Source organism: Hypanus sabinus, chromosome 9 (assembly GCF_030144855.1).
Source record: "Hypanus sabinus isolate sHypSab1 chromosome 9, sHypSab1.hap1, whole genome shotgun sequence".
NCBI classification, from domain to species: domain Eukaryota; kingdom Metazoa; phylum Chordata; class Chondrichthyes; order Myliobatiformes; family Dasyatidae; genus Hypanus; species Hypanus sabinus.
In genome coordinates this window covers 148,957,725-148,985,468 of record NC_082714.1, presented here as the reverse complement: position 1 = coordinate 148,985,468, position 27,744 = coordinate 148,957,725, and the positions used below count along the sequence as shown (strand labels likewise).

At 38.4% G+C, this 27,744-nt stretch overlaps 1 protein-coding gene across 1 annotated transcript in view; it reads left to right on the top strand.

Annotated features, from left to right (window-relative positions):
* The first annotated feature begins 2,497 nt into the window (after positions 1 to 2,497).
* sgk2a (serum/glucocorticoid regulated kinase 2a) overlaps positions 2,498 to 27,744 on the top strand; it is a 35,176-nt gene continuing 9,929 nt past the window's right edge. The window contains exons 1-10 of the mRNA XM_059980790.1: positions 2,498 to 2,853; positions 12,324 to 12,373; positions 12,454 to 12,511; positions 13,648 to 13,731; positions 15,918 to 16,049; positions 23,524 to 23,636; positions 23,726 to 23,762; positions 23,838 to 23,924; positions 25,359 to 25,454; positions 26,206 to 26,361. Coding sequence (XP_059836773.1) covers positions 12,327 to 12,373; positions 12,454 to 12,511; positions 13,648 to 13,731; positions 15,918 to 16,049; positions 23,524 to 23,636; positions 23,726 to 23,762; positions 23,838 to 23,924; positions 25,359 to 25,454; positions 26,206 to 26,361 — 810 coding nt within the window. The 5' untranslated portion in view covers positions 2,498 to 2,853; positions 12,324 to 12,326. The remainder of the gene's footprint in view (positions 2,854 to 12,323; positions 12,374 to 12,453; positions 12,512 to 13,647; positions 13,732 to 15,917; positions 16,050 to 23,523; positions 23,637 to 23,725; positions 23,763 to 23,837; positions 23,925 to 25,358; positions 25,455 to 26,205; positions 26,362 to 27,744) is intronic.

The window sequence follows — 27,744 nt, the reverse complement described above, 5'->3', positions numbered from 1 at the left end:
AATACACGTGCAGATCATATGAGATTGTTTAATGTATTCATAAACAGGCAGAAACAAGCATAATCTTGAGCTTCTGACCATTTTAGTTCAGAGGCAGCTTGGTTGTGTTAAAACCTGTGTGGGTAACGTCTCACTGATGGCTGGTTTGTGGTTCACTGTAAGCCTTGCCTTTGTGTCGTTAAACAAAATCAGAATCATATGTTGTGAAATTTGTTGTTTTGCAGTATCAATACAGTGCAATAGATAAGTTACTAACGGGAGTATATATGACAAAAATAGTGAGGTAGTGTTCATAGGTTCATGGGCTATTCAGGAAGAAGTTGTTCCTAAAACACTGAGTGTGTGTCTTCAGGCCCTGGTACCCCATCTCTGCAGGTAGTAATGAGAAAAGAACACGTCCTGGACAGTGAGGGTCCTAAATGGTGGATGACACCTTCTTGAGGCATCACCTTTTGAAGATACACTTTATATACTGGTGCCACACGGTGTTAAATGACTTCACTGAACACCTGTCCTTATTGAGTCATAGAAAACTACAGAACAGAAACAGGCCCTTTGGCCCATCTAGTCCATGTCAAACCATTTAAACTGCTTAGTCCATTGATCTGGACCTGGACCATAGTCCTCCATTCCCCTCCTATCCATATACTGTACCTATCCAAACTTCTCTTAAACAGTGAACTCAAAATATTTCTTCTTTATGAAATAATACTCCTTTATTAATTTGGATTTATTCAAACAACTCAAAGAATAACTACATAAATTCAAACAAGATGCATTAACTATTTAGTTTCAGAATCTTTTTTGTTACACAATTCTTTGGCTTATATTTACAACTTACAAAACCTACTACCTGTGTTTATTTATCTCCCAGTCTTAATAAACCTAACCAGGGTTCAATCTTGGCAAGTTCTTCTCTAACTCAAAGTCTTCTTCAGTGGTTGTTCTCTGGAGTCACTGCAATTAAGTTATCTCAGAAGGCAACCTTTACACATTGCATCACATACCTTAGAGTCATTGCCTAGTTCCCTATTGATAATTATATGGCTATAAGTCCATTCCTTATCCATACAAGTATATGTTTTTTTTAACTCCTTTAAATTCCTGCTGCCATCCCACAATTACCTCAACCATCAGTCCCTCAGTTAACAGAGAGTCTACACTTTTGCAATTTATCAGGGTGTCCTTTTCGCAAGAAGTCAGTTCTCAACACATCTATATTTGCTTGATCTGTTCTCCAATTCTTATGCCAGGTTTTGACTCAATTAATCAACAATCTTTCTGCCCTCCCCCTCCACAAACGCTGCTCAGCCACTGAGTTCCTCCAGCAGATTCTTGCATTGCAGAACTGCGCAAACTTTCACAGTACTGTGACTTTAGAGATGGACTTTCTGATGCATTAAGGGACAGGACTGTACGTGGCATGCATAGTGAAACATTCAAATGTAAGCAGATATTTAGCAGTGATTAAATGTTCACTTGTTTGCAGTCTGCGTGTTTAACTGTGCATATATAGGTTGATTTAGCATTTGGTCCTATTCAATAATTCCTGCAAACCAGAGTCTTAACTGTATCATCTTTAATTTAAAAGTTTATAGAATGCAATTAAATAAATTCATATTGATGATACTATTTTTCAATAGCCTGATAATGAAATTATCACTAGGTATCTGGCAGTACAGAATTAGAAGATAGTAGAAGTGAAGGTTTTTAATATATTCCATTAGGGTAGGCAAAAAGTTGACTGTTGAAGATTGCTATGTGAATTTTGCAAGAGTGGAAGAATGTTTTTTTATATATGTCAGGTTTGTGTTTATGTAAATAGTTTCCTGACCTTGTCAGACAGCCCGATCTCTCACATTCTTCGCCTGGCAGCAGCCAGACCAACAGCAGCTCATTATCATCTGTCAAGAAGCAGAAGGCTCCCACTTTCACAAGATTTACCCATTGAAGGTACAGTAGATGCCTTTAAATTATATCCTTTGTGCTCAGTCACCTTCAGTCTAAAAAACATCATTAAATTGCTGATTCTCAGCTGTAGTTATAGTACGGTAATGGCCTTGTGAACCACTGTGAGATGTCCTAGCATGTTATAAGTACAGATTGTTGTTGTCACCTGATGTCTGAAGGTTCTTGCCAATTCTGCAGCGGCAATTATGAAGCAGATATTTAACAATGATTAAACGTTCACTTGTTTGCAGTCTGCATGGTTAACTGTTCATATTTAGGTTCAGTTAGGATTTAGGTTAAGTTAGCATTTTGTACTTGTGACTGCCAGCAGTTAATGCAATAGAATTATATGGCAAAAATATTCACTCAGTTGTGTAAAACTGAGAGAAACGCCAGTACAAATTAGCTACTAAGTACAATGATGCTTCATTGGGTCTCAGTGTTTTTGGTTTAATCTCCAATTCTGTTTGGAACATGGCATATACATGGTAAAATAAATGGTCCATGTCAGTGAGGCACAGAAGGCATCATGGGAGGTGAGCGGGGGAGAGCAGGAATATGGCGTTGCAATAACAAGGCAGCTGAGATAATACTGCGCCGATCGGTACTGTAGTGAAATCCGTACCAGCCTTCAGGGCGAGTGGACCCGGGATCAAATCCAGCCGGCTCCTTGCACACTTTTCATCTGTGCTTGATTGAGCGTCGAGCTAGCAACTCAGAAAGAAACAGCAAGGTTGCTGCCCAATGAGCCACAAGGCACGGAAAGGAACTAACTAATTAATGATTGTACTGAATGGCAGAGCAGCGTCATGCTCCAGATTTTTTTTAATGTTCTATACTGCAATATTTCTCCACAAAGGAGGCTACAAATAGAAAATACTGGAAAAGATTAAACATTATGAGGTAAGTTGAATTTTAGTGCTCTGAAAGTAAAGATTGTATGTAGACATATATACACATTAGAACTACGGTTGTACAAATTATCCAAATGCTGCTGTTCTTTTCTTTGGAAAAATATCAATATTGATCTTCAGCTGAATAGATATATATAAAAACAAAAAATTGCTTTTCCAGATAGTTTGCTGCTTTAGTGTCTGAATAAACCACCAGCTGATAATACTGATGGTTGGTATTAATGGGTAAATCCATATTTATAACCTCACCAATGGATGGGCACGAAGGCCGGGGGGGGGGTGGGGGGGGGGAAATGCTTTTCCTTCCCACCCTCACCATTCCTGTGATATAACATTAATCTTGGGGTTAGAAGATTGAAGTTATCAGTACCATGGGCCCTCACAGTAAAATTCACATTCTGTCTCCACTCCATGACATCACTAACAACAGAAACTACTCTGCCATTGAGCAGTTCCGCAACAAATTCAGATCATCAACAAACCTGGTGTGCAAAGTCCCAGGAAAATCAGCAATGCTAATGGGCACTTATTAAACTTAACCATACTTAATTTAAAATTTTGAGAAATTGAGAGAGTATTCATCGACCTATGAGTGAATACAGCCCATTCCATCACAGGAAAAGCTCACCCCACCATGGAGCACGTCCACAAGGAGCACTGCCACAAGAAAGCAGTCTGCTTCACCAAGGACCCCCACCCTCCAGGACACACACTCTTCTCAGTGATGACAAAGGGAAGTAGGTTCAGGAATGGTTATTACGCTTCAACCATCAGTGTCCTGAACCAGCGCGGACAACTGTTCTACTCATTTTATACTTATGACAATGAGGCTAAGCACAGTGTCAATGCCATATTTAAGTTTGCTGAGAACACCACTGTTGCTGACTGAACCAAAGGTGGTGTTCTATCGTATATCAGATGGAGATTGAAAGTCTGGCTGAGCGGTGCCACACCAACAAGCTCTCACTCAACGTCAGCAAGAGCAAGTCATTGATTATTAACTTCAGGAAGAGGAAACTGGAGGTCCGTGAGCCCGTCCTCATCGGGGGATCAGAGGTGGAGAGGGTCAGCAACTTTAAATTCCTCAGTGTTATCATTTCAGAGGATCTGTCCTGAGTCTAGCACATCAGTGCCATTCCAAAGAAAGAACGGCAGCGCCTCTACTTTATTGGAAATTTGTGAAGATTCAGCATGTCATCAGAAATTGTGACCAACTTCTATGTGTGGTAGAGAGTATATTGACTGGTTGCATCAAAGCCTGGTAGGGAAACACCAATGTCCTTTTAACAGAAAAGCCTACAAAAGTCATGAACACAGCACAGTCCATCATGGGTAAAGCCCTCCCGGCCATTAAACACATCTATATGGAACACTGTTGCAGGAAAGCAGCATGCATCCTCAAGGACCCCCACCATCCAGGTCATGCTCTCTTCTCACTGCTGCCTTCAGGAAGAAGGTATAGGAGCCTCAGGAACCACATAACCAGGTTCAGGAACATTTATTACTCCACAACCCTCAGGTTCTTGAACCAAAAGGGTTAACCAGTTTACTTTACTTACCCCATCACTGAACTGTTGGCCAGAAAGAATGACAATCTTCAAATCAGTGAATTCAAATGAATCAAAGACAGTGGAAGCAGTCTTTGTTCTTGCCGTATGCTTGGGGGATGGAGGCTGCCATTTTGTGAATACACTCAATTCTCCATTTTGTGAGCTTGATGTGCTGGACTTGATTACTGTTTTAAAGAAGGCACAAAGACTCTTCAAGTAATCTGCTGGACTGGAGGTCATTTCCAAATAAGGAGTTGTTTGTGAGGTGTTCTTTCGTTGGCTATAACATGCAGACTTGTGAATGCCTGAGGTGATTCAAACTCATTGCTGACTGAGAACAAAGAGCCATGAGTCAGCAACTGTCCCTTGATGGGAAGAGGACAATAGATGGATGCTGGTTTGGACCAGAGCCAAAGACCAGGTGTTAAAGGCCAGACACATGACCTGCAGCCAATGACACGGGAATGCGACATTTGAATTGATAAGACATGGATATAAAAGTGGATGCTTTGTGTGTACTGGTGGCGGTAACTTCAAAGACACAAGACGAGAAGAACCCTGCGTGAAGCACGTGGAGAGTGAGTCGGGACCATGAGGAACAAGGAGTGTAAATTCCTCCACCTGGGTAATACCTTTGCTATTCTTTGACTATCCAGGAGAGTCAGGGGTACTTAGCAGGTGTGCTCTCAAGGTATTTAGTGTATGAATTCATGTACTTGTTAGTTTGAACAATAAAGGTAATTGTCAGAAAATACAGATCTCTCTGTGCCTCACTCAGAATCGCTGGACGATGGTAGAAGTGGTAACTCTCTCTCCCCCTCCCTCTCCCCCTCCTTCTCTCCCTCCCACTCCCTCTCCCCTCCATCTCCCCCCTCCCCCTCCCCTTTTCCAACAGAACTGTTCCTACAATCTATGAACTCACTTTCAAGGACTCTACAACACATTTTCTTGATACTTATTGCCTATTTATTTATTATTATTATTATTATTATTTAGTTTACTTTCTCTTATTTTGTATTTGCACGATTTGTCCATCCTTTTGGGGGCAATCTTTCATTGACTCTATTTTGTTTCCAAATCTACTTTGTATGACCTCAAAAAATGAATCTCAGGGTTGCATATGGACTCACTTTCAAGCACTCTACAAGTAATTTTCAAGATATTATTTTCTATTTGTTATTATTATTATTAATATTTGCTTTTTTTGTATTTTCACAGTTTGTCTTCTTTTGGACATTGATTGATTGTTAGTCTTTGTGTGTAGTATATCACTGATTCTGTTGTATTCCTTTGTTCTACTGTGAATGCCCACAAGAAAATAAAGCTCAGGGTAGTATATGGTGATATGTACGCTCTTTAATAACAAATTTACCTTGAACTTTGAACTTTGCACATTTCTGAGGTGAAAAGGATCATCCCCTGATTTCAGTCATTAAATAGATTTGAGACATACAGTAAAAAAAATCACAATGTGTTTTACAGACTGTATACTAAGCTAGCTGCTTTCTGCTAAACCAAAGTCTTGGGAGACCGAAGGTGATACCTTTATTATCACTTACATAATTGTGTTGCAAGAGCAAGGATAATTTGCTGTTGACTCCAACTGTACTGTGATCATAAGGTGGAACCTCTAATTATAGTCTGACTAGTTTTCTTAAGCAGTGCAATGTAAAAATGTAGATGTAGCAACTTATAATGGAATATGTAAATAATATAACATCTGTCATGAAAATTACACTAAATTTAGTGCTTGGCACTCTGATCCAATTGTGTCTGCTCCTGGAGGGACAGCCAATCCTAATTCCACAAATGCAAGCCCCAAGATAACATTATTGAATGTGCTATTTTTCCTTTCATAAGAATAAATACCCCTTCTCTCTGTAAGGTCCAACAGTATGGCAGATTCTCAGCAGACCAAACCAAAATGAAGACAGAAGAGCATTCAAAATAAGTCAGGGAAATAAGAATAGAGAAGCACAAATCTGGGGAAGGGTACAAGGCCATCTCAAGGGCATTAAATGTACCTCAGAGCTCAGCAAAATCCATCATGAAAAAGTGGAAAAAATATGAAACCACGGCCACACTCCTGAGATCAGGCTGACCCTCTAAAGTTCATCGGCAGAGAAGAAAGGCATTTGTAAGAGAGGCTATGTGACACCAACAGTCACTCTGAGGGAGCTGCAGAGCTCAGTGGCTGCAACTGGAGATGAAGTTCACAGTTCCACAAGCTCTAAGGCCTTCCACAAAAAGGATATTTATGGAAGAATAGCAAGTAAGAAGCCCTGTCTTTAAAAAAAGAACAGATCCTTGCCTGACAAGGCTTTGCAAAGTGTCACAGAAGCTACTGTAAAGATGTGGAAGAAGGTCTTTTGGTCAGATGAGACTAAAGTGGAACATTTCGGCCTCAACACTGAGCAATGCATGTAGCGTAAATATAATAATGTGCATCAGCCACGTTACACCATCTCTACTGTAAAGTATAGTGCTAAAGGGATGCTTTTCAGCAGCAGGGACTGGAAATCTGGTTGGGATTTATGAAAAGTCAAATGCTATAAAATAAAGAGAGATCCTGGATAAAATCCTTCTAACCTCTGCCAGAGAGCTGAAACTGGGGTGGAAGTTCATCTTCCAGCAAGACAATGACCCAAAGCACACTGCCAGAGCAACCACAGAGTGGCTTCAAATGAAGAAAATTGTTGTCCTTAAGTGTCCCAGTCGGACTCCTGACCTTAACATGATCAAACAACTCTGGCAATACCTCAATATTGATGTCCACCACTGCTACCCATCAAATCTGGCACAGCTTGCATAATTTTGCAAGGAGAAATGGGCAAATCTTGCTCCATCATATTGTGCAAAGCTAATAGAGACTTAACCAAAAAGACTACTGGCTGTAATAGTTGTGTGAGGTGGTTCACCCAAGTACTGAGCAAAGGGTGAAGAAAACTTTTGAATTGCTTTACAAGTTTCCTTGTTTTTTTGGAGCATGTGATTCACAAATAAAAATTCTCAGTTAAGTTGATCAAAATCCCTGGTAGTAATACTCATTTATGTGAACAAAGGGTTGGGAGCACGGTAAGGTGAAGCTTATGTGAGATCATAAAACTTCAAGTGGTTTCCTGAAATGGCATATCAGTTAGCACAATGCTTTACTGCACAAGCAATCACTGATCAGGGTTCAATTCCTGCCACTGTCTGAAAGGAGTTTGCATGTTCTTGCTATGAACCATATGGGTTTCATCTGCATGTTCTGGTATACTCCCACATTTCCAACTCTACGGTTATGGTTTGGGTTAGGGTTGGTGAGTTGTGGACATTGTTATGTTGGCACTGGACACGTGGTAATACTTGTGGACTCCCCGCTGTACAATCCTCAGACTGTGTTGGGTATTGATGCAAATGGTGTATGTCACTATGTTTTAATGTACACATGACAAATGAAGCTAATCTTTATCTTTGTACTTTGACTTTCTTAGAAGCTGATGATATCTTAACTCTTCTAAAAATAGTTGATGAGTTCATACATGGACATACACAATCTATTGGGAAGGTTCTTGGCTGGAAAAATTGATGGTTTATTCCTCTTCATAGAAGCTGCCTAACATGCTGAGTTCCTCCAGCATTTTGCTGCGTGTTCTTCTGGAATTCAGGCATTTGTAGAATATCTTCTATTTCTACACAAACCATAGACATTCTCACTGATTTATAAATTACTTCAATTTTAATTCTGAATTATCATTGGCCTTTCCTGCAATTTTAACTCCTCTCATTTCATAGATGGAGATTTTGTGTTGGGCATTGAGGAGTTTTCAATGCAGTCAGGTCAAGGCACTTCCAACTTTCATCAACTTTACTTTTCTCAGCTCTTGGATGCAACAACATAGGGTTGCTTTTGTACACAAATCCCTTCAATGTTTCCCTTTTCCTGCCTGTAAGCCATGTAATTAAACCAGGGCTAGCAAGCTCTGCAAACACTCATGGGGATGTACAGTAAACACTTTAAACTGATGAAAATTAAAACCAAATGCCATTGTTATTTTTTTAAAAGAAGAACAAGTCTGCAATGGCACTGCTGATTTTAGTCAGAGCATAACTTCAGAATTCTAAAATAAGATGTTTTGTTAACTTTTCTACAGAAAGTCATCTTCTTTTTAAAATCTTAATTTGGAAAAATACTTTCCTTCTGGTCAGCTTTTCTCAATTGGGTCATCACTAGTTTAAACTTCTGATACTGTGTGAGTACAGAGATTCCAAGCTGGAAATTGGAACATCTGTAATCAGAATCAGGTTTAATATCATTGATTTGTGATGTGACATCTGTTGTTTTGCAGCAGCAGTATATTACAATACATAAAAAACTATAAATTACATTAAGAAAAAAATATATATATATAATTAAATTAAATAAGTAATAAAAGAAAGGTAGTGTTTAAGGGTTGGATCATTGTCCATTCAGAAATCTGTTGACAGAAGGGAAAAAGTTGAGTGTGTGTATCTTCAGGCTACTGTCCTTCCTCTCTGGTGGTAGTAAGTACTAAGAAGGGAGCATACTCTGGGGGATGGGGGTCCTTAATGATGATGCTACCTTTTTTAGCCATCCCATTTTGAAGATGTCCAGGATGCTGGGGAGGCTAGTGCCCTTGATAGAGCTGGCTGAGTTTACAATGTTCTGCAGCTTAGTCTAATCCTGTGCAGTGGCCCCTCCATACCAAACGGTGATGAAACCAGCTAGAATGCTCTCCATTTGCTAGTATTTTTGGCGACATACCACCTTTGGTGAACTTCATATACCTGTCTGGACATGCCTCCCCCTGCTGACTGCTCCTGTGGCTCCTCCCACAGACCATGGCTCCTCCCACGGACCCCGGTATAAAGGCAATTGGAGGCACAGCCCCGGCCTCAGTCTCCAGGATGTTTTGTGGTGGTCACTTGCTGCTTGTTCTTTCTTCCATCTCACCTCACGTCTCCGAGAGTTATTGATGGTGCATCACCAACTCTCCTCAAACTCCTTATAAATATAGCCTCTGACATGCCTCCTTCATAATTACATTAGTATGCTGGGCCCAGAATAGATCTTCAGAGATGTTGACATCCAGGTACCTGAAATGGCTCATCCTTTCCAGTGTTGATCCCTCTTGATGATGACTTGTGCGTGTTCCCTTGACCTCCCTTTCCCGAAGTTCACAAACAAATTCCTTGGTCTTACTGATGTTGAGTGCAAGTTTATTTCTTGCAACATTTCTTTTTCAGCATTTTTATTTTACTAACCAATTTATTACTTGTGACTTTTACATGAGTAATACAGCTATTATTGTATAACATTTTTAACAACAGTTGAAGAATACATAACAATTCTAAACTGCTGACACAATTACCTCCTATAGCTTTTTTTAGCGTGTTGCACCAGACAGTCAGCCATTCTTGTCTGGTGCATGGTGTCAGGATTGGTCTCCTTTCGGATTAACCAGGTCACGATCAAACGTTTCTGACTGAACCCTTGTTTTTTTTACGAGACTGAGTGACTAGCTCAATGCTCAACCCAGCATGGATGGAAAGCGTGCCCAGGGGTGGCCCGACTTGGATTTGAACTTGGGAGCCTTCGCCCCGGAGTCCGGCACTGATGTCATTGGGTCTCCTATGGCCACTGAGTACATGTTCATGGTCTTCTGCTGCTATAGCCAAATCACTTCAAATTGACGTCTTGTGCATTCAGGAATGGTCCTCTGCACACAACTGTTGGTTACTTCAGTTGCTATCCCCTTCCTGTCAGCTTGACCCAGTCTGGCCATTCTCCTCTGATCTCTCTCATTAACAAAGAGCTTTTGCCCACAGCACAGCCACACTCTGGAAGGCTTACATTATTTTTCACACCATTCTCTGTAAGCTCTAGAGACTACTGCTGTGCATGAAGATCCCAGGAAATCAGCAATTTCTGAGATACTCAGATCACCCCATCTGGCTCCAACAATCATTCTGTGGCCAAAGGCACTTAGACATCATTTCTTTCCCATTTCAATGCTTGCCCTGAACAACAACTGAACCTCTGGACCACGTCCATATGCTTTTATGGATGGAGTTGCTGCCACATGATTGGCCAATTAGATGTTTGCATTAACGAGTAGGTGACAGGTGTGCCTAATAAAGTGGCCACTGACTGTATACATGTTTAGCAGAAGGTCTACAGATCATCTTCTTGAGTATTGTATTGAAACTAAATGTTATAGCATATTGTTTATATAAAAACCATTAAGTTATGTTTATACTACAAAGCTGATGTAGTTCCTCCATGCCTGGTTCTGACTTGACTGTGGAAGTGGAGTCTGCTAACATTCTCATTCCTTCACTACCCCTCTAACTTCAAGCAGCTTTAAAAACTTGCATTTTATATTTTTAAAGTATACCTTGCTTCAATGGGTCACAAATACTGATTATAAATTTGCTTTGGATCTCCTAATCATCAGAAAAACTTAGCCAGAACATTCAGTGGCATGAGAACATCCACCCCAATTTGCTTAAAATATTCAAAATCTTATTTGTTTACTAGGCAGAAACTCCCCAAGTGTATGTAAGAACACACAGACACAGATCATCTGGAAAAACAAGCTAATATTGGAACTGGACAACATTCACATGTTTGATTTGAATAGTAACTACATTTACAAATATTTAACCGGAGGCTACATCACAATTGCAACCAATAGAAACAGAAGGGCAATGCCCTAAACTACCACATTAATCAAAATGAGTCTTTTATTGCGCCTCAAACGGTTTTCTGCTCTTGATGACATATTGTTTTAATATTAATTAACATGAGAAATTATCTCATCAAGATTTAAAAGATCCTAAAGGGTATTGACAGGGTAGATGCTGTGAGGATATTTTCCCTCATGAGGGAATGGAGAACAAGAGCCAACATCTCAGCATAAAATTACCGGAAAATGGCTGATATATATCTGTCTCTCAGAGAGCTGTGAGTTGTTGGAATTTTCTGTAGCATCAGACTGCAGATGCTGAATTACTGAATGTATTTCAAGACTTAGAGAAAGTTTTATATTGTAAGGTGTCCAAGCATTATTGGAAGAAGAAGTGCTGCGGATAATCAAACTATTATCTTAATGGGAAGACCAGTTTCAAGTAGTGTGTATGGTTTCTTCCTGCCCTATTTCTTTCACGTTCTTACAAAATGCCCATTGATAGGTGACAACAGAGATATACACTAAGTGGCCACTTTATTAGGTACACCTGTACATTTGCTCATTAATGCAAATATCTAATCGGCCAATCATGTGGCAGCAACTCAATGCACAAAAGCATGCAGGCATGGTCAAGAGGTTCAGTTGTTATTCAGACCAAACATCAGAATGGAAAAGAAATTAGTTCTAAGTGGATGGGCTGCAGCAGCAGAAATCCACGAACATACACTCAGTAGCCACTTTATTAGGTGCAGGAGATTCCTGACAAAATCGCCACTGAATGTATGTCCTACAGGGCATAACCCCACAATGTTGTTAACTTTTTTATTCATTGAGAATCATTGTTAATTTCCTAGAACACACCCCTTATGAATAGCAGCATTCCTCCTCCAAAATTTCTCAGTCTCTTTTCAATCAAAGCAAAGTGGGAACTGGCTGCTACATTTCATTATGCTATAATGGTCAAGAGATAGTTTAAAGATGCAAACTTCAAACAATAAAACTGTTTTTTTTTCTTTTCAGCCCTTGGCCTTAGAAAATAAAGTTTTAAGACACTGAAAAGGATCACTTCCATAATAGAGGAACTCCAATAAGGAGAAATTATTTTTCAATCTTGTTTTGCTGTTTTAATACCACAAACTTTCAGATTCTTATTATCATTATTTAACAAGCAGATTTCCCTCCTTTAAACATATTATCCAAATCTTCTCTTACAGAGCATGTCAAAACAAAGTGATATCAACCTGGGCCCATCAGCTAATCCTTTGTAAGTTTACTTTGACTCCAGAATAACAACCTATTTTACTTGAAAATACTGTACTTCACTTAAAAAACATTTCTTTACAGCGCCAAACCAACAGACTTTGACTTTCTAAAAGTTATTGGAAAAGGGAGTTTTGGGAAAGTAAGTAAATTGCTTTACTACTATTTTGCTTCCATTTCTATTTAACCTTATCTATACTGTTAAAAAGTTTCTCCTTCAACAGCAATTATAAAGCAGTTCCACTATTTATTTACATTTTATCCCACTTTCAATAGAGTGACTTTTAAAAAGATGTGCACTATTTTTCATTACGTGAGATCAACGTCGGACATAAAAGGCAGTTTCCACAAATGAGCATATCGCTTTATATATGCTTAAATCTGTTAGCTCAAAAATAGCTAGAATTAATTTGAACACACTTGTACCCCGCTTAGTTCTAACCTGTAGAGGACTATTATTACAATGCTTTTTGTTCTGGATACATACATTGATAATAAATGTACTTTGAATCTTTGAGTATAAACCTATGTGTAAATGGAGTACTGTATGCACTCTCCAGTGGTTCATTGCTATGTTGAGAAATCGGCATGAACCCTTGTAGCAGTCACATTGAGGTCTCTTAATCATATGGACCTGTTTGGAGTGCAGCAATGACTGTAGCTTGATAACTCAACACTGAGTTGTGCTATACTCTGGCCATTGTTGAGGACTGGCAGCAGTTGCTCCATGTGTCGTCAGACTACTCAGATTCTACAGTTTATTGTATCTGCTTCTGCTTGCTGTGATGAAAGCAGCAACCTCCTCCTTTCTTTTTGGCCGCACTTCGGTGATTTCTCCGTGGTGACGAGTTTAACAACCGGTGAATCAAGAGCAAAGCAAAGAGGGGAGAGGGGGCAGCTCCCATGACGTCCAGCGGGAGGTCGTGATGCATCCAAGCAGTCTGTTAACAGATGGGGTGGGTTTTGCCAGTCTGGTCACTCCAACTCTATCAATACCAACATTGCCTCAGTGGCTCACTGCTTGCCAAGCCACACATCTGTGTGATCCCTTTAACTATGTCATTGCTGTGGGACCTGCAGGCCAGTGTCCTCTCTAGAAGGTGCTTCGCGATACATTTAAGCGCTATTTCCACTAGTGCAGTCATTACAGAGAATGCATCCTCAGTGCAACGTAATGTTCCAGTGTATAATCTGAGAAAGACTATAACTTGTAAATTCTATAGTCAACATTTAATGTACAGTTGGAGCTTTAATCTTAAATTGTTAATATTGATTTAGGTTCTTCTTGCAAAACGCAAATCCGGTGGCAGATTTTATGCCATCAAAGTCTTGCAGAAGAAAATGATCCTTAAAAAAAATGAGGTATGTATGAAGCTATCTAAAATGTCTTTCTTCTGAAGTGTATATTTCAATGTATAAAATTTTACTCTGCATCTCTTCACTGGTGGATGATTGGGCCCTGAAGAAATTTTTTCATTCCAAAAAAAATTCAAATTCAATAATAGTTTACATTATTTCCTGCATTATTCAATTAAATTAAACAGCAGAAGTATTACAAATGCTTGGGTGCTAAAACTTGAGCTGGTAGCAGGAATACGAACCTGTTTAGTGATTGGTAAATCACAATGAGATATAATTCAATGATCATGTCCTTGGCCGGGGCCAGATCAGTTCAGTGATGGGACTGAGGGATTTAAATAGGGAGTAGCAGGAAAGAATGCTACACGATTGAAAGGCGAAGTAAGAATCTAATTATCCACCATTGAATGTTCCGAAGTTCTGGTGGTTTGGCCACCATATGTTCATCCCACACTACCTTTAATATCCAGTTCCCACAATCACTCCAAACTCACGAAGGCTTGGTTTCTACACTCTCTTTAATCTCACCAGGGTTCCTCACAATCCTATTCAACCTACTTGGTTCACTGCTGTTTAAGACAGAGCACAGAAGTGAATTAAATACCATGGAAAATCTGTTAATCTAGTACCACCAAGAACCAAGCATGTAAGATTAACAGAGTTTTATAGAGCAGATTATTGACTTCAGGAGGAGGAAATCAGAGGTACATGACCCAGCTCTCATTAGAGGATCAGAGGTGGAGAAGGTCAGCAACCTTAAATTTATTGGTGTTATCAAATTGTTCTCTTATGTGAACACCGCCATGATATACTCCCTTTTTTAAAATGGCCCTGCCTATGGCAGCTTGACACTGTATTGAGGATCATTGGTGAAGTTAGTAGGAAAGAAAGATATGCAATTACTTAACATCTTAATGGCTCCAAGCTGATCCATTCCTTTATAATGAATGCTGTTTCATTCATTCTAACAGTGACTGTATTTTTAAATATTGTCACTGTTATAATGAAAAAAAAAGTACCAGTTTGAGCACAGCATAATATTTCTGTTCTAAGAGACCTGACAGAAGTCTATAAAATTATGAAAGGCATATGATAGACAGTCGTAATCTTATTCCAGGATAGAAGTGTCAAATACTAGAGGACATTGTGTTTAAGGTGAAATAGGGAAACTTTAAAGGAGATGTGCGGGGGAATTTTTTTTTTACCCAGAGGGTTATAGGGTAGAGGCAGAAAGAGATACAATGGTGGCACTCATGAGGCTTTTAGCTAGAGAGCTGAATATGCAGAGAATGGAAAGATATGGATCACATGCAAGCAGAAGTGATTTAGTTTAATTTGGCATCATGTTCATCACAGATGTCGTAGGCTGGAGGGCCTGTTCATGTGCGGTACTGTTCTATGTTCTATATTGTTCAGGGCAGTGGTAAGAAATCTGTAGAATTGCAAGATGGTATAATACAGAATGAAAACATTCAGCCCTACATTATTCCACCAGTTTTTAGTCACTAATTGAAAAACTTCTTATTCCCACCTTCCCCCACCCCTTATTATAGTATCTAGAGAATGGACTGCCAGTGGAAGTGATGGAGGCAGGTGCAGAACCTGTGTTTAAAAGCCATTTGAAAGACTACATGGATAGGCAAGGAATGGAGGAAAAATGGGATTATCTTAGACGGGCATTATGATGACATGGACAAATTTGGCTGAAGGAACCATTTTGGCACTGTGCACCTCTGACAATACTTATTCCCCTTCCATATAGCACTATCTGATCTGTTTGTAATCATTGCTTTAAAGTCCCAACTGAAAGAGGGAGGAACTTCCTCAGTACTCCATGAAATGTAGGCCTAAATTTTGTGCTCTGTGCTGTACTCTAAGCTTAGATTTTGTGTACAAATCTCTGAAATGGAACTGACCTACTTCATCCTGAGGCAAAAGAGCGAACACTGATCTAACAACACATTTACTGTTGTGTAAATTAATTGTTAAAGTAAATGTATGACTGGTGATTAGTAATGTAGACAATCATAATCAGAAATACAACTAATGAGAATCAACTTGGTATGAGTTCCCACAATTGCAAAATCTATAGAAATAAAGCATATTATTTTAAGTGTATTGACTAATGAATGTATAAATTTATTCTGCTGTTGTTTGCTCAGAACCTAATGTTACCTATTTTAAATTAGCAAAAGAACATAATGGCAGAACGCAATGTGCTATTGAAAAATCTCAAGCATCCTTTTCTGGTTGGGCTCCATTATTCCTTTCAAACAACCGAAAAGCTCTATTTTGTTCTTGATTATGTAAATGGTGGAGAGGTGAGTGGATCGTGATCCTTTATAAATGTGCCATTGTATTTATATCAAACAGATAAATGGGTTTCTTTGGTTTTCTCCTTGATTCTTTATGTTCCATTATTCGTCCTGTTCTACATGACAAAACACTTCAATAGCTTTGCACATTATAATCACTATGCGTCTATTCGTGACTTCTTGAAAGTTCCTGATTTGCTTAGACTATCTAATTCCTGGAACTATTAAAGCGAATAGGAAACTCCATGAAGTGAACAGGAAAATAAAACTGCAGATCTGGAAGTCTGAAATAAGTGTACAGCATAGTCCATATAGTCATTAGTTCAAGGAATATTTATGAAGCAAAAGCTCTTCATGCTGGGTATTCATAGAAGAGGAATAATACTGGAGTCTTTAAGATGTGGGACATTTTTCCAAAAGGTTTGATATGAAATTTACACTTCATCATCCTGCAAGAGACACACAAGCAAGGCATTTCATTGCATCCTGGTATATATGACAATAAATCATTTTGAATCTGAACATCTCTCATCCAAATCCAAACGTTTATTACACGAGCTTTGTAGAATATGTAGTGAGTGATTCCACGGAGTGCTATGAGTGTTTGCGTTTCGCAGTAGCCACTGCAGGACAATACAACGGTGGAACCAGTTTTAACACAATTATAAGAGATGAAGAGGAAAATGAAGAGGTGAAGTAAGTAGGTGGGGAATTCCAGAGCTAAACTAAAGGCACAAGGCCAGAATCAAATGAGGAGCATTCAGCAAAGGTTGCAAGGTTTTATTGAAAATATTTTAAATGCAGTGGCAAGTGGTATTTACAAACAAAGGAAACACTGTACACGTGTTAAAAGTCATAAGAAATTAATTTATTACAGTTAAAAAATAAAATACCAAAAAGTAGTTACTGAATTCATAAAAGAGACAAAAGAGTACTTATCAACCAATCACTCAGCCATGAAACACAACATATTGCTGGAGGGAACCACAATTATCAGACAGTCCTCCCCCTTCATTTCTCTCTCTCTCTCTATCTCTCTCTCGCTGTCTCTCTCTTTCTCTCTATCTCTCTCCATCTACCCAAATTTCCATTTTGTGTTACACATTTAAGGTGCTCTGTACCTAGGAGGAATGAAATTAAGCACATTCCTCACAAAGGCATAGGAGGTTACAGAAATATAGGAAGAGCAAAGCAATGGGGTGAGGATTTTAAAAATGAGGTTATGAAGAGTTATGACCTAACCTGGGATGAGTATGAAAGTGACAGACAAAATATGCAAGATGGGGTTATGAGAATGAAGTTTCTGATGAGCTGGAGGCTATGAAGAATTATCAAAAGAACACTGGAGTAATCAAATTTAAAACTATCAAAACAATGTTGGAGGTTTTGAGGGCAGATATGTGGTAATAGGGTTGATACCATAAAACAGAATAGAAGTGGGAGTAGTAGCTATGTTCATGTGGATGTTCAGAGAAGAACATTGAAAATACAGCTTCAATGAGAATTGAATTTGCAATATATCAGTGTCCTTTGAATGGGATCAAGGAAAGAGAAATACTGTACATAGTCAGCAGGACAGAACAATGCTATGTTTTTCAAGTACAAGATACACCTGGGTAATTGAGGTACAGGATATTCTTGGAAGAAGACCATGTTAAAAATAAACTCTCCTACTTAAGATATAAGTTATATACCATACCTACTAATCAGAAAGTCCTTGAAAATTCAGAAGCCATTAGTGTAAATTTATTCCAGCTGACTCTATAGTATCCAGGACATCTTCAAGCAGTGATGCCTCAAAAGGGTGGCATCCATCATTAAAGATTCCCATCACCGAGGTCATGCCTTATTCTCATTGCTACCATCTGTCAGGAGGTACAAACGCCTGAAGGCACACACTCAATGATTCAGGAACACCATCTTCCCCTCTGCCATCTGATTTCTGAATGGACACTCACTACTTTTATATTTCTATTTTTGTACTACTTATTTAACTTAACTATTTCATATATAAGATGATAATACATAAGATAGAGGAGCAGAAATCAGCCATTTGGCCCAATGAGTTTGCTTTGCCATTTCATCATGGCTGATCTAATTTTCCTCTCAGCCCCAATCTCCCTCTCGCCTTCTCCCTACGTCCCTTCATGCTCTGACCAATCAAGAATCTATCAACCTCTGCCTTAAATATACATAAAGATTTGGTCTCCACAGATTCACCACTCTCTGTCTCAAGAAATTCCTCCTCATCTCCATTCTAAAAGGTCGCCTCTCTGTTCTGAGGTTGTCTCCTCTGATCTTAAACTCTCCCACCATAGAAAACATCCTCTCCACATCCACTCTAACAAGGCCTTTCATCATTCAAAAGATTTCAGTGAGGTTACCCCTCATTCTTCTGAATTCAAGTGAATACAGGCCCAGAGCCAACAAACGCTCTTCATATGACAAGCCATTCAATCCTGAAATAATTTTCGTGAACTTCCTTTGAACCCTCTCCAATGTCGGCACATCCTTTCTAAGACAAGGGGCCCAAGACTGCTCCCAATACTCGAAGTGAGGCCTCACCAATGATTTATAAATTCTCAACATTACATCCTTGCTGTTCTATTCTAGTCCTCTTGAAATGAAAGCTATCATTGCAATTGCCTTTCTCACCAGACTCAGCCTGCACATTAGCCTTTAAGAAATTCTGCACAAGGACTCTTGAGACCCTTTGTGCCTCAGTTTTTTGTATTTCTCTCCATTTAGAAAATAGTCATCCCTTTCTTTCTTCTACCAAAGTGCATGACCATACACTTTCTGACACTGTATTCCATCTGACATGTCTGCCAATTTTCTCCTAATCTGTCTACATCCTCAAAATTATGTACCTTTCCACCATATCATCAGGAAATTTTGCACAAAACCATCAAGTCCATCATCCAAATTATTGATAAATAACGTAAAAAGAATTGGTTCCAACACAGATCCCTGTGGAACAGCACTAGTCACTAGCAGCCAGTCAGAAAAGGCTCCATGTAATTTCAGCTCTTTACTTCCTGCCAATCACCATTGTTTCATCCATACTTGAATCTTTCCTGTAATACCATTGGCTTGTAACTTGTTAAGCAGCCTCATGTGTGCCACCTTGTCAAATGCCTTCTTGAAAATCCAAGTACACGTCAACTGATTCTCCTTTGTCTATCCTTCTTGTAGATTCTTCAGAGAATTCCAACAGATTTGTCAGTAAAGACTTCCCCTTGATGAAACCATGTTGATTATGGCCTATTTTATAATGTGCCTCCAAGTACTCTGAGACCTCATCCTTGATAATCGACTCCAACACCTTCCCAGCCACTGAGATCAAACTAACTGGCCTGTAGTTTCCTTTCTTCTGCCTCTCTCTCTTCTTGAACAGTTGAGTAACATTTGCTATTTTCCAGTCTTCCAGAACCATTCTGGGATTGAGTGATTCTTGAAAGATCATTACTAATGCCTCCACAATCTCTTCAGCTACCTCTTTTAGAAGCCATCTGGTCCAGGTGACTTATCTACCTTCAGACCTTTCAGTTTCCCAAGAATTTTCTCTCTAGTAATGGTAACTTCACACACTTCATGACCCCTGACACCTGGAACTTCCACCATAAAGCTGGTGTCTTCCATAGTGAAGACTGATGCAAAATACTTTTCAGTTCGTCCGCCATTTCCTTCTCCCCATTACTATCCAACAACATTTTCCAGTGGTCCGATATCTACTCTACTCTCCCTTTTACACTTTATGAATCTGAAAAAAATTTTGATATCCTCTTTAATATTATTGGCTAGCTTACTTTTGTATTACATCTTTACCTTTTTAATGACTTTTTTAGTAGCCTTCTAATTGTTTTTTTTTATACATTTTCTACTTAACTACAGATTAAAAATAACCCAGATCAAAAGGAAGGACATTGATACAGTGCAAAAATAAGCATACAATAACAATCTGATACAGAGAAAGATAATTGAAAAAGCACCCAAATTGAAGACAAGTAAAATTAATGTCCTCCCCAAGCCCCACAACACAAAACAAAAAAAGGAAACTCCAGACCACCCACAACACAATATAGAGAATATAAATCAGGACAATCAAACCCCCAAACTGTGAATACACTTAGCAACAGAAGATATTAATGCCTACTACCAAAAGAAAAAGGAGCTGAAAGCAAGGGACCGAAAAAAAAAATCTTATTTAGGAGGAAGGTTATGAAAGTACTCAACAAAAGGTCCCCAGACCTTATGGAACTTTAAGTTCGAATTAAGATTTGAATAATGAATTTTTTCGAGGTCCAAGCAGGCCATAATATCTTTAAGCCACTGAGCATGCATGGGCGGGGCAACATCTCTCCATCTAAGAAGGATTAAACGTCTAGCCAGGAGAGAGGCAAATGATAATATTCGACACTTAGACAAACTCAGACGTAAATCTGTCTCACCCCAGAAACCGAACAGAGCAATTAAAGGGTTTGGTTCTAGGTGGTGATTCAGAATATACGATAATGTTATAAAGACATCTTTCCAAAATTTCTCCAAGCTAGGACAAAACCAGTACATATGAATGAGAGAGGCCTCACCCTTTTTGCATTTATCACAAAGCGGACTGATGTTAGGGTAAAATCGAGATAGTTTAGATTTAGACATATGGGCTCCATGAACAATCTTAAACTGTAAAAGGCAATGGCGAGCACAAAGAGAGGTTGTATTAACCGATTTGAGAATCAAGTCCCAAGTCTCATCAGATAAGGAGGTATTTAAATCCTGCTCCCATACCATTTTAATTTTATCCACAGGGGCACATCGTAAGGCTGCTAATTTATCTTGAATACATGATATTAAACCTTTACCTAGTGGATTAATGGAAAGAAAAAAGTCCATAACATTTTTCTCAGGCATTTCAGGGAAGTTAGGAATTAAAGGAACAATAAAGTGTCTAATTTGGAGATATCTAAAAAAATGAGCATTGGGCAGATTGAACAGCGGAGAGCTGTTGGAAAGAAGCGAAGCGATTATCAATAAAAAGATCTTCAAAATGTCTAATGCCCTTCCTATACCAATCATGGAATGCTGAGTCATACATAGTGGGTAGAAAAAGGTGATTATGTACGACAGGGCTGGAAACTGAAAAACTATGGAAACCATAAAATTTCCTAAACTGAGCCCAAATATGCAAAGTGTGTCTAACAAGAGGATTAACTATTAATCTGGACAAACTACTAGGGAGTACATAGCCAAGACGTGCAGAGATAGATAGTTCTTTAGTGGAGCTCAACTCCATTGCCACCCAATTAGGGCACTCGGGCTGGCCAAAAGACCAAAAGGTAGCACAACGTACATTGGCTGCCCAGTAATATAAACAAAAGTTAGGTAAAGCCATGCCACAATCTTTTTTAGGTTTTTGGAGATAGACTTTATTAATTCTAGAGCGCTTATTCTTCCACAAATATGACAAAATAATAGAGTCTAAGGAATCAAAAAAAAATTTAGGAATAAAAATTGGGATTGATTGAAATAAGTATAAAAGTTTAGGGAGAACATACATTTTAACAACATTAATACATCCTACCAAAGACATAGATAGAGGTGACCATTTTACCAGACTCTGTTTTATATTATATGCAAGATTGGTAAAATTTTCACGAAAGAGATCTTTAAACTTCCTTGTGACTGTAATCCCAAGATAGGTAAATTGATTACGGACTACTTTAAAAGGAAGATCACGAAATGTTAATTCTTGTGCTTCTTTATTAATTGGGAAAAGTTCGCTCTTATGTAAATTAAGTTTATAGCCAGAAAACTGGCTAAACTGGTCAAGAAGTGAAAACATTGGAGGTAGGGATGTAGACAGATTTGAAAGGAAAAGTAATAAGTCATCAGCATAAAGAGAAACTTTATGCTCAACACCCCCTCTCCAAATCCCGGTCAATTCTATTGGTTTTTAAAAGCTTCCTAATCCTTTAACATCCCACTAATTTTTGCTCTATTATATGCCCTCTCTTTGGCTTTTATGTTGGCTTTAACTTATCTTGTTAGCCACAGTTATGTCATCTTTCATTTGGAAAACTTCTTCCTATTTGTGTTGCATATACCTTGTGCCTTCCAAATTGCTTCCAGAAATTCCAGCCATTGCTGCTCTGCCATCATCCCTGCCAGTGTTCTTTTCCAATCAATTCCGGCAAACTCCTCTGTAGTCCCTTTTACTCCACTGTAATGCAGATACATCAGGCATTAGCTTCTCCTTCTCAAATTTCAAGGTGAATTTGATCATATTATGATCACTTACCCCTATGGGTTCTTTTACCTTAAGCTCTCTAACCAATGCACAACACCCAGTCCAGAATAGCTGATCACCTAGTGGGTTCAACCACAAGTTGCTCTAAAAAAACCATCTCGTAGGCACTCTAGAAATTCCCTCTCCTGGAATCCAGCAGCAACCTGATTTTCCCAATCTACCTACATATTGAATCCCCCATGACTTTTTGGCATGCATTTTCTATCTCCAGTTGTAATTTGTGGACAACACCCTAGCTACTGTTTGGGAGTCTATATAGAACTCCCAACAGGGTATTTTTACCCTTGCAGTTCATTATCTCTATTGACAATGATTCAACACCTTCCGACCCTATGTAATCACTTCCTAATAATTTGATTTCATTTTTCCTGATCGAGCAATGCCTTCTTACCTATCCTTTCAATACATTGTGTATCCTTGGACATTAAGCTCCCAGCTATAATCTTCTTTCAGCCAATCTGCGACTGTGCTGCAAGTTCATCTGCCTTATTCCGTATACTGCGCGCATTCAAATACAACACCTTCGGTCCTGTATTCACTCTTTTCGATTTTGTCTGCCTTTTACATTGCAACTCATCCTGTTGATTGCACTGTTGCTTTAACAACAATCTCTCCTTACTGCACATTGCCTGTGTTTATAAACTAGTTACCTCATCTTCAGCTCTATCATCCGCCTTTCCTACAATACTTCTTGCATTGAAATACATGCAGCTCACAACACTATTTGCACCATGCTCAACCTTTTGATTCCCAAGTTTGTCTGAGGTCTTACCAACATCTGCCTTCATGATCTCTCCACTAACTGTTCTGGCACTCTAGTTCCCATCCCCCTGTAATTTTATTTTAAACCCCACCATGCAGCATTAACAAACCTTCCCACTAGGATATCAGTCCCCCTCCAGTTCAGGTACAACCCATCCCTTTTTAAACAGGTCCCATCTTCCCTGGAAGAGAGCCAATTATACAAAATTCTTATGCACCCCCTACACCAACCCCTTATATTTATACATACTGCAATTCACAGCTTTTATCTGCTATTATGTATTGCATTGTACTGCTGCCGCAAAGACAACAAATTTCACAAAGTGTGCTGGTGCTATTAAACCTGATTCTGATTCTCTCCCAGAATCAAGATTTAGTACTTTACACCCATTCACTAGTGACTTTTATTTGCAGCTCTTCTTCCATTTACAACGAGAACACACTTTCCCTGAGGCTAGAGCAAGATTTTATGCCTCTGAGGTTGCCAGTGCAATAGGGTACTTGCACTCACTCAACATTGTGTATAGGTGAGTTTTGTTGCAAAAATGTTAGTTCTTTTTTTTGCCAAAATTCAAAAGTTCTGCAGCTGAGTTTCCAATCTTACTTTATATTCCAGGGATTTAAAGCCTGAAAACATCCTCCTTGATTCTCAGGTATTATTAACAAATATCCCAATGCTTTCAAATTTAAAGAATAGTTTCAGCATCCAGATCTTCTTCGTATTTCAGGGTCATATTGTACTAACAGACTTTGGACTTTGTAAAGAGGTAATAGAGCCATCAGGAACAACTTCTACTTTTTGTGGGACTCCTGAGGTAAGCATATGGTTACCCTGTTATAGGAAAGATATCATCAAGCTGGAGAGAGTGTAAAGTAGATTCACGAGGATGCTGCCTGGACTAGAGGGTCTAAAATTATAGGGAGAGGTTGGTTAACTTACATCCCTACTAGGACATGGACCTCCGACAGCACTTGCCAGAGTCATCTATCCTGGGGCAGTCTTTCAAGTGTAGCCCATTTTCTTAGATCGATACTTTTTTGGGAATGAGGTCATTGCAGCTTCTGTTGGTGTTTCTATAGCACTGACTTTTAACAGGATGGGGTTGCTAGCCCCATGACCAACCCTCCTTTCCCAGCCAGGCTTGGGACATCCATGGTGAAGTTGAGGTTGATCACACTTGATCTTTATTCCTTCGAGCATAGTGGAATGTGGAGTGACCTCTTACTTAGGAGTTTATAAAATCATGAGGGATATGGATAAAGTCAGTCTTTTCCCCAAAGTTGGGACTCTAAAAGTAGATGGTATAAATACAAGATAAGTGGTAACACATTTAAAAGGGACCTAACTTTTTCATACAGAAGAGATTGAGTAGTTGGAATGAACTGCCAAAGGAAATGATTGATGCAGATACAGTTACAATACTTAAGAGGCATTCGGCTAGGTACATAGAGGGAAAGGGCTTGGAGGGTTATGGACCAAACACAGGAAATTGGCATGGGAAAGTTGAGCATAAAGGCATTCAATAGAGACACAACTCTTTGAAGAAAAAATATGAGAGTGTTTTCTTTATATAACGAATGAAAGTTCAGTGTGTAAAGAGTATTTTTTAAAGAAACATAAAGCAGATATTTTTCGTTTCTTCTTTTAAGATTATTTAATCTCTAATTTGACATCTGGCCTTTCCAAGCCTGTCCCTTAAAACAATAGTTGAATCTTATCAAGTGCATTGTTTTTCATTCCTCCTTTGTATTATTCAGGTGAAAATAGGATAGCGTTTGAATGTTACAAATGCCTGATAGGATTATAAATTCCATTTTCTCACTGAGTGCACAAGGATATCAGGAATTTTCACAAGGGATGGTCAACTTTAGATTGTTGATCGACTCAGCACTAAATTGAACTGAACTAAACTGAACATTCCTAGACTATTTCAGTTACTGTGGTTTGATGTTTTATATTCTGTGTTTTTCACTTTTTTTTGCAAGTTGGAGGTTTGATGTTTTCTTTGATGTCTCTTTGTATCATAGCTGTGGAAAGATGAATCTCAGAGTTGTATACTGCATACATACTTTGACAACAAATGTCCTTTGTATCTTTCAATCTTATATTTAGTTGTTCGCTTCCTTTGATCTTGTTCAGATTTAATATCCTATTAAATTGTTATTGGCTTCATTTCATGCTTGAAGAAAGTGAAATTTTCAGAGAAAACTTTACAAGTTTCCATTCTAAATGCATTTTGCTTTAACAGTACCTTGCTCCAGAAGTATTAAGAAAACATCCGTATGATCGTAGTGTTGACTGGTGGTGCTTTGGGGCGGTACTCTATGAAATGTTGCTTGGATTGGTAAGGAATGAACTCTAATCTATGAACCAGAATCTAAATCCAAATCCAGAATGAACTCAGTGGGTCAAGCAGCATCCGTGGAAGCAAAGATACGATCAACATTTTACTGAGACCTATACGAGGAATGGGAGTGTAGGCTGAAGGTAGCAAGCATAAAGAGGTGGGAAGCAGAGGGTGGGGCAGAGTGATAAGTAGACCAGGTGTGGTAGGCGATGATTGGCTTATGGAGTCACACTTGAGGGGGGCTAGTGGGGACTTCAGGATCAGAACCTGGTGGGTGATAACTGGAAAAAGATAAAGTTAAAAAAAAGTACTCATACAATTTTATTTGGAAGGGGAACAATTGAATCGATATCTATTATCATATGAAGCAATGCTTACTTATAAAAATAATTTCCACATTCCACCTTTCTTTCACTTACCAACTGCCTTAAATATAGCTTTAGTAAGCCAAACCTTACTAAAGTTGCAAATCTGTAGTATTTTTAAATAATGTGGAAATAAACTGAAAGCATCTGACTGCTCTTTTCGTTACTATAACAGAGGCAACAATGATGAAAATTGCTATAAATCCTCATGTCCTGGTAATTTAAAATTGTATGCACTTCATGACAAATCTGGAAAAAATGATTAAACAGTGGGCTTCTATTTATTTCTTTCTCTGTACAAATTGCTCTTGAGACAAATATATATATATATACATTCATGGGTTTGATCGAGAAGGTGTATTGTTTTTCATTTTTGTTGATAGCCACCTTTCTACAGCCAGGATATAGCTGAGATGTATGACAATATTCTTCACAAGCCACTCCACTTGCCAATGAGCATATCAACAGCTGCCCGTGATATTTTGACAGGACTTCTACAAAAAGATCAAAGGAGAAGATTAGGAGCTCAAGCAGACTTTGTGAGTGTACCTTTTGTATGTGACTGAACGCTGGGTGTAAATGAATACAACAATACCATGCATTGCCAGTAAGGGAGCCAATCAGATTGATGCAATGTGGTTTTAGACATGCGAGACTAATTTCTTGTTTTCTTTTAATGAATGCCAACATAATAGTTAAGAAAAAAGCTAATGAATATCATCTTCCAGACTTCCAGCTATCATTTGACATTCTCTCACATACTTGGCTACTCAATAAATTCAAAGCCTTTGAATACTAGAATATTTTTAAATGGTGTACAGTGTATAATAGTAAATGTATGAACATGAACATTACTGTGTGACATAAATATGGCTGATAGCCAATTACTTGTATAATCATTGCAAAGTTAAGTGTTTGAGACATTTTTGTATACAGCTCATTTTATAAATGATTGAGAAGTACAGAATAGTCCAAAATGTTTAGAAAATATCAAATAACAAACAGAGGCAAATAATGATTATCAATACATTGCAATTTAGGTTAGCTAGAACACAGGGAAGATGGGGATAATGTTTAACAAAGGGAATGTAACTGAGATCTGACAGAGAGAAGATTGATGCAAGTTGTGAACTAAATTGGAATATATTGTTATCAGAGCATGACAACAGTCTTGGAATTTTAATAGGTGTAGGTGGATCATCAGCACAATGTTCCAAAGCTGATGGAAAAAAATGTTTCATGAACAGATGGATGCAGTATACATAGAATAACAGCATAACATATGCCTGGAGGCTGAAACTACATTTGGAATACTTGGCCAGTTTTAGTCTTGCTGTTTTTAAAAGGATATTCAACTTTAGAAATGTAATAGTGAATGAGGAATAATTGAGTATCTTTATTTTAAAGTCAACATTATGATTTAAGAAACAGGAAAGTACCATTCAGCTGCTCTTGTTGGTTCCATCATTCAGTAAGATCATAGGTAATCTTTTACCTTTTCTCCACCATTCTTGACCCCCTATTCCTTGATTTCCTTAATAACAAAAAAAATCTAACTAATCTGTTTCAAGCAATGTAGTTTTAGATATTGGGGAATCATGCTTGACTAATGTACTGTTTTTTTGATGTAAGTTTTAGACACTTAGAAAAGAAATACAATGAATAGTTTTTCCAGATGAATTGAAGATTAAAATTGCAACAATACTACAAATATTTCAATCTTTGAAAATAGTTAAAGTCATAGAATGCATACAGAACAGAAGAATGCCATTTGACCCAACAAGTCTAGTTTGTATACTTTTATTTGAGAAATACACTGAATCTTTATTGAAAAGAATGTGAAATGATAAAAGGTAACATTCAAAAATGTAATATATATCAAAGTATGTTGAAGTACTGTTTCAAAGAGTTTATACAGCCTT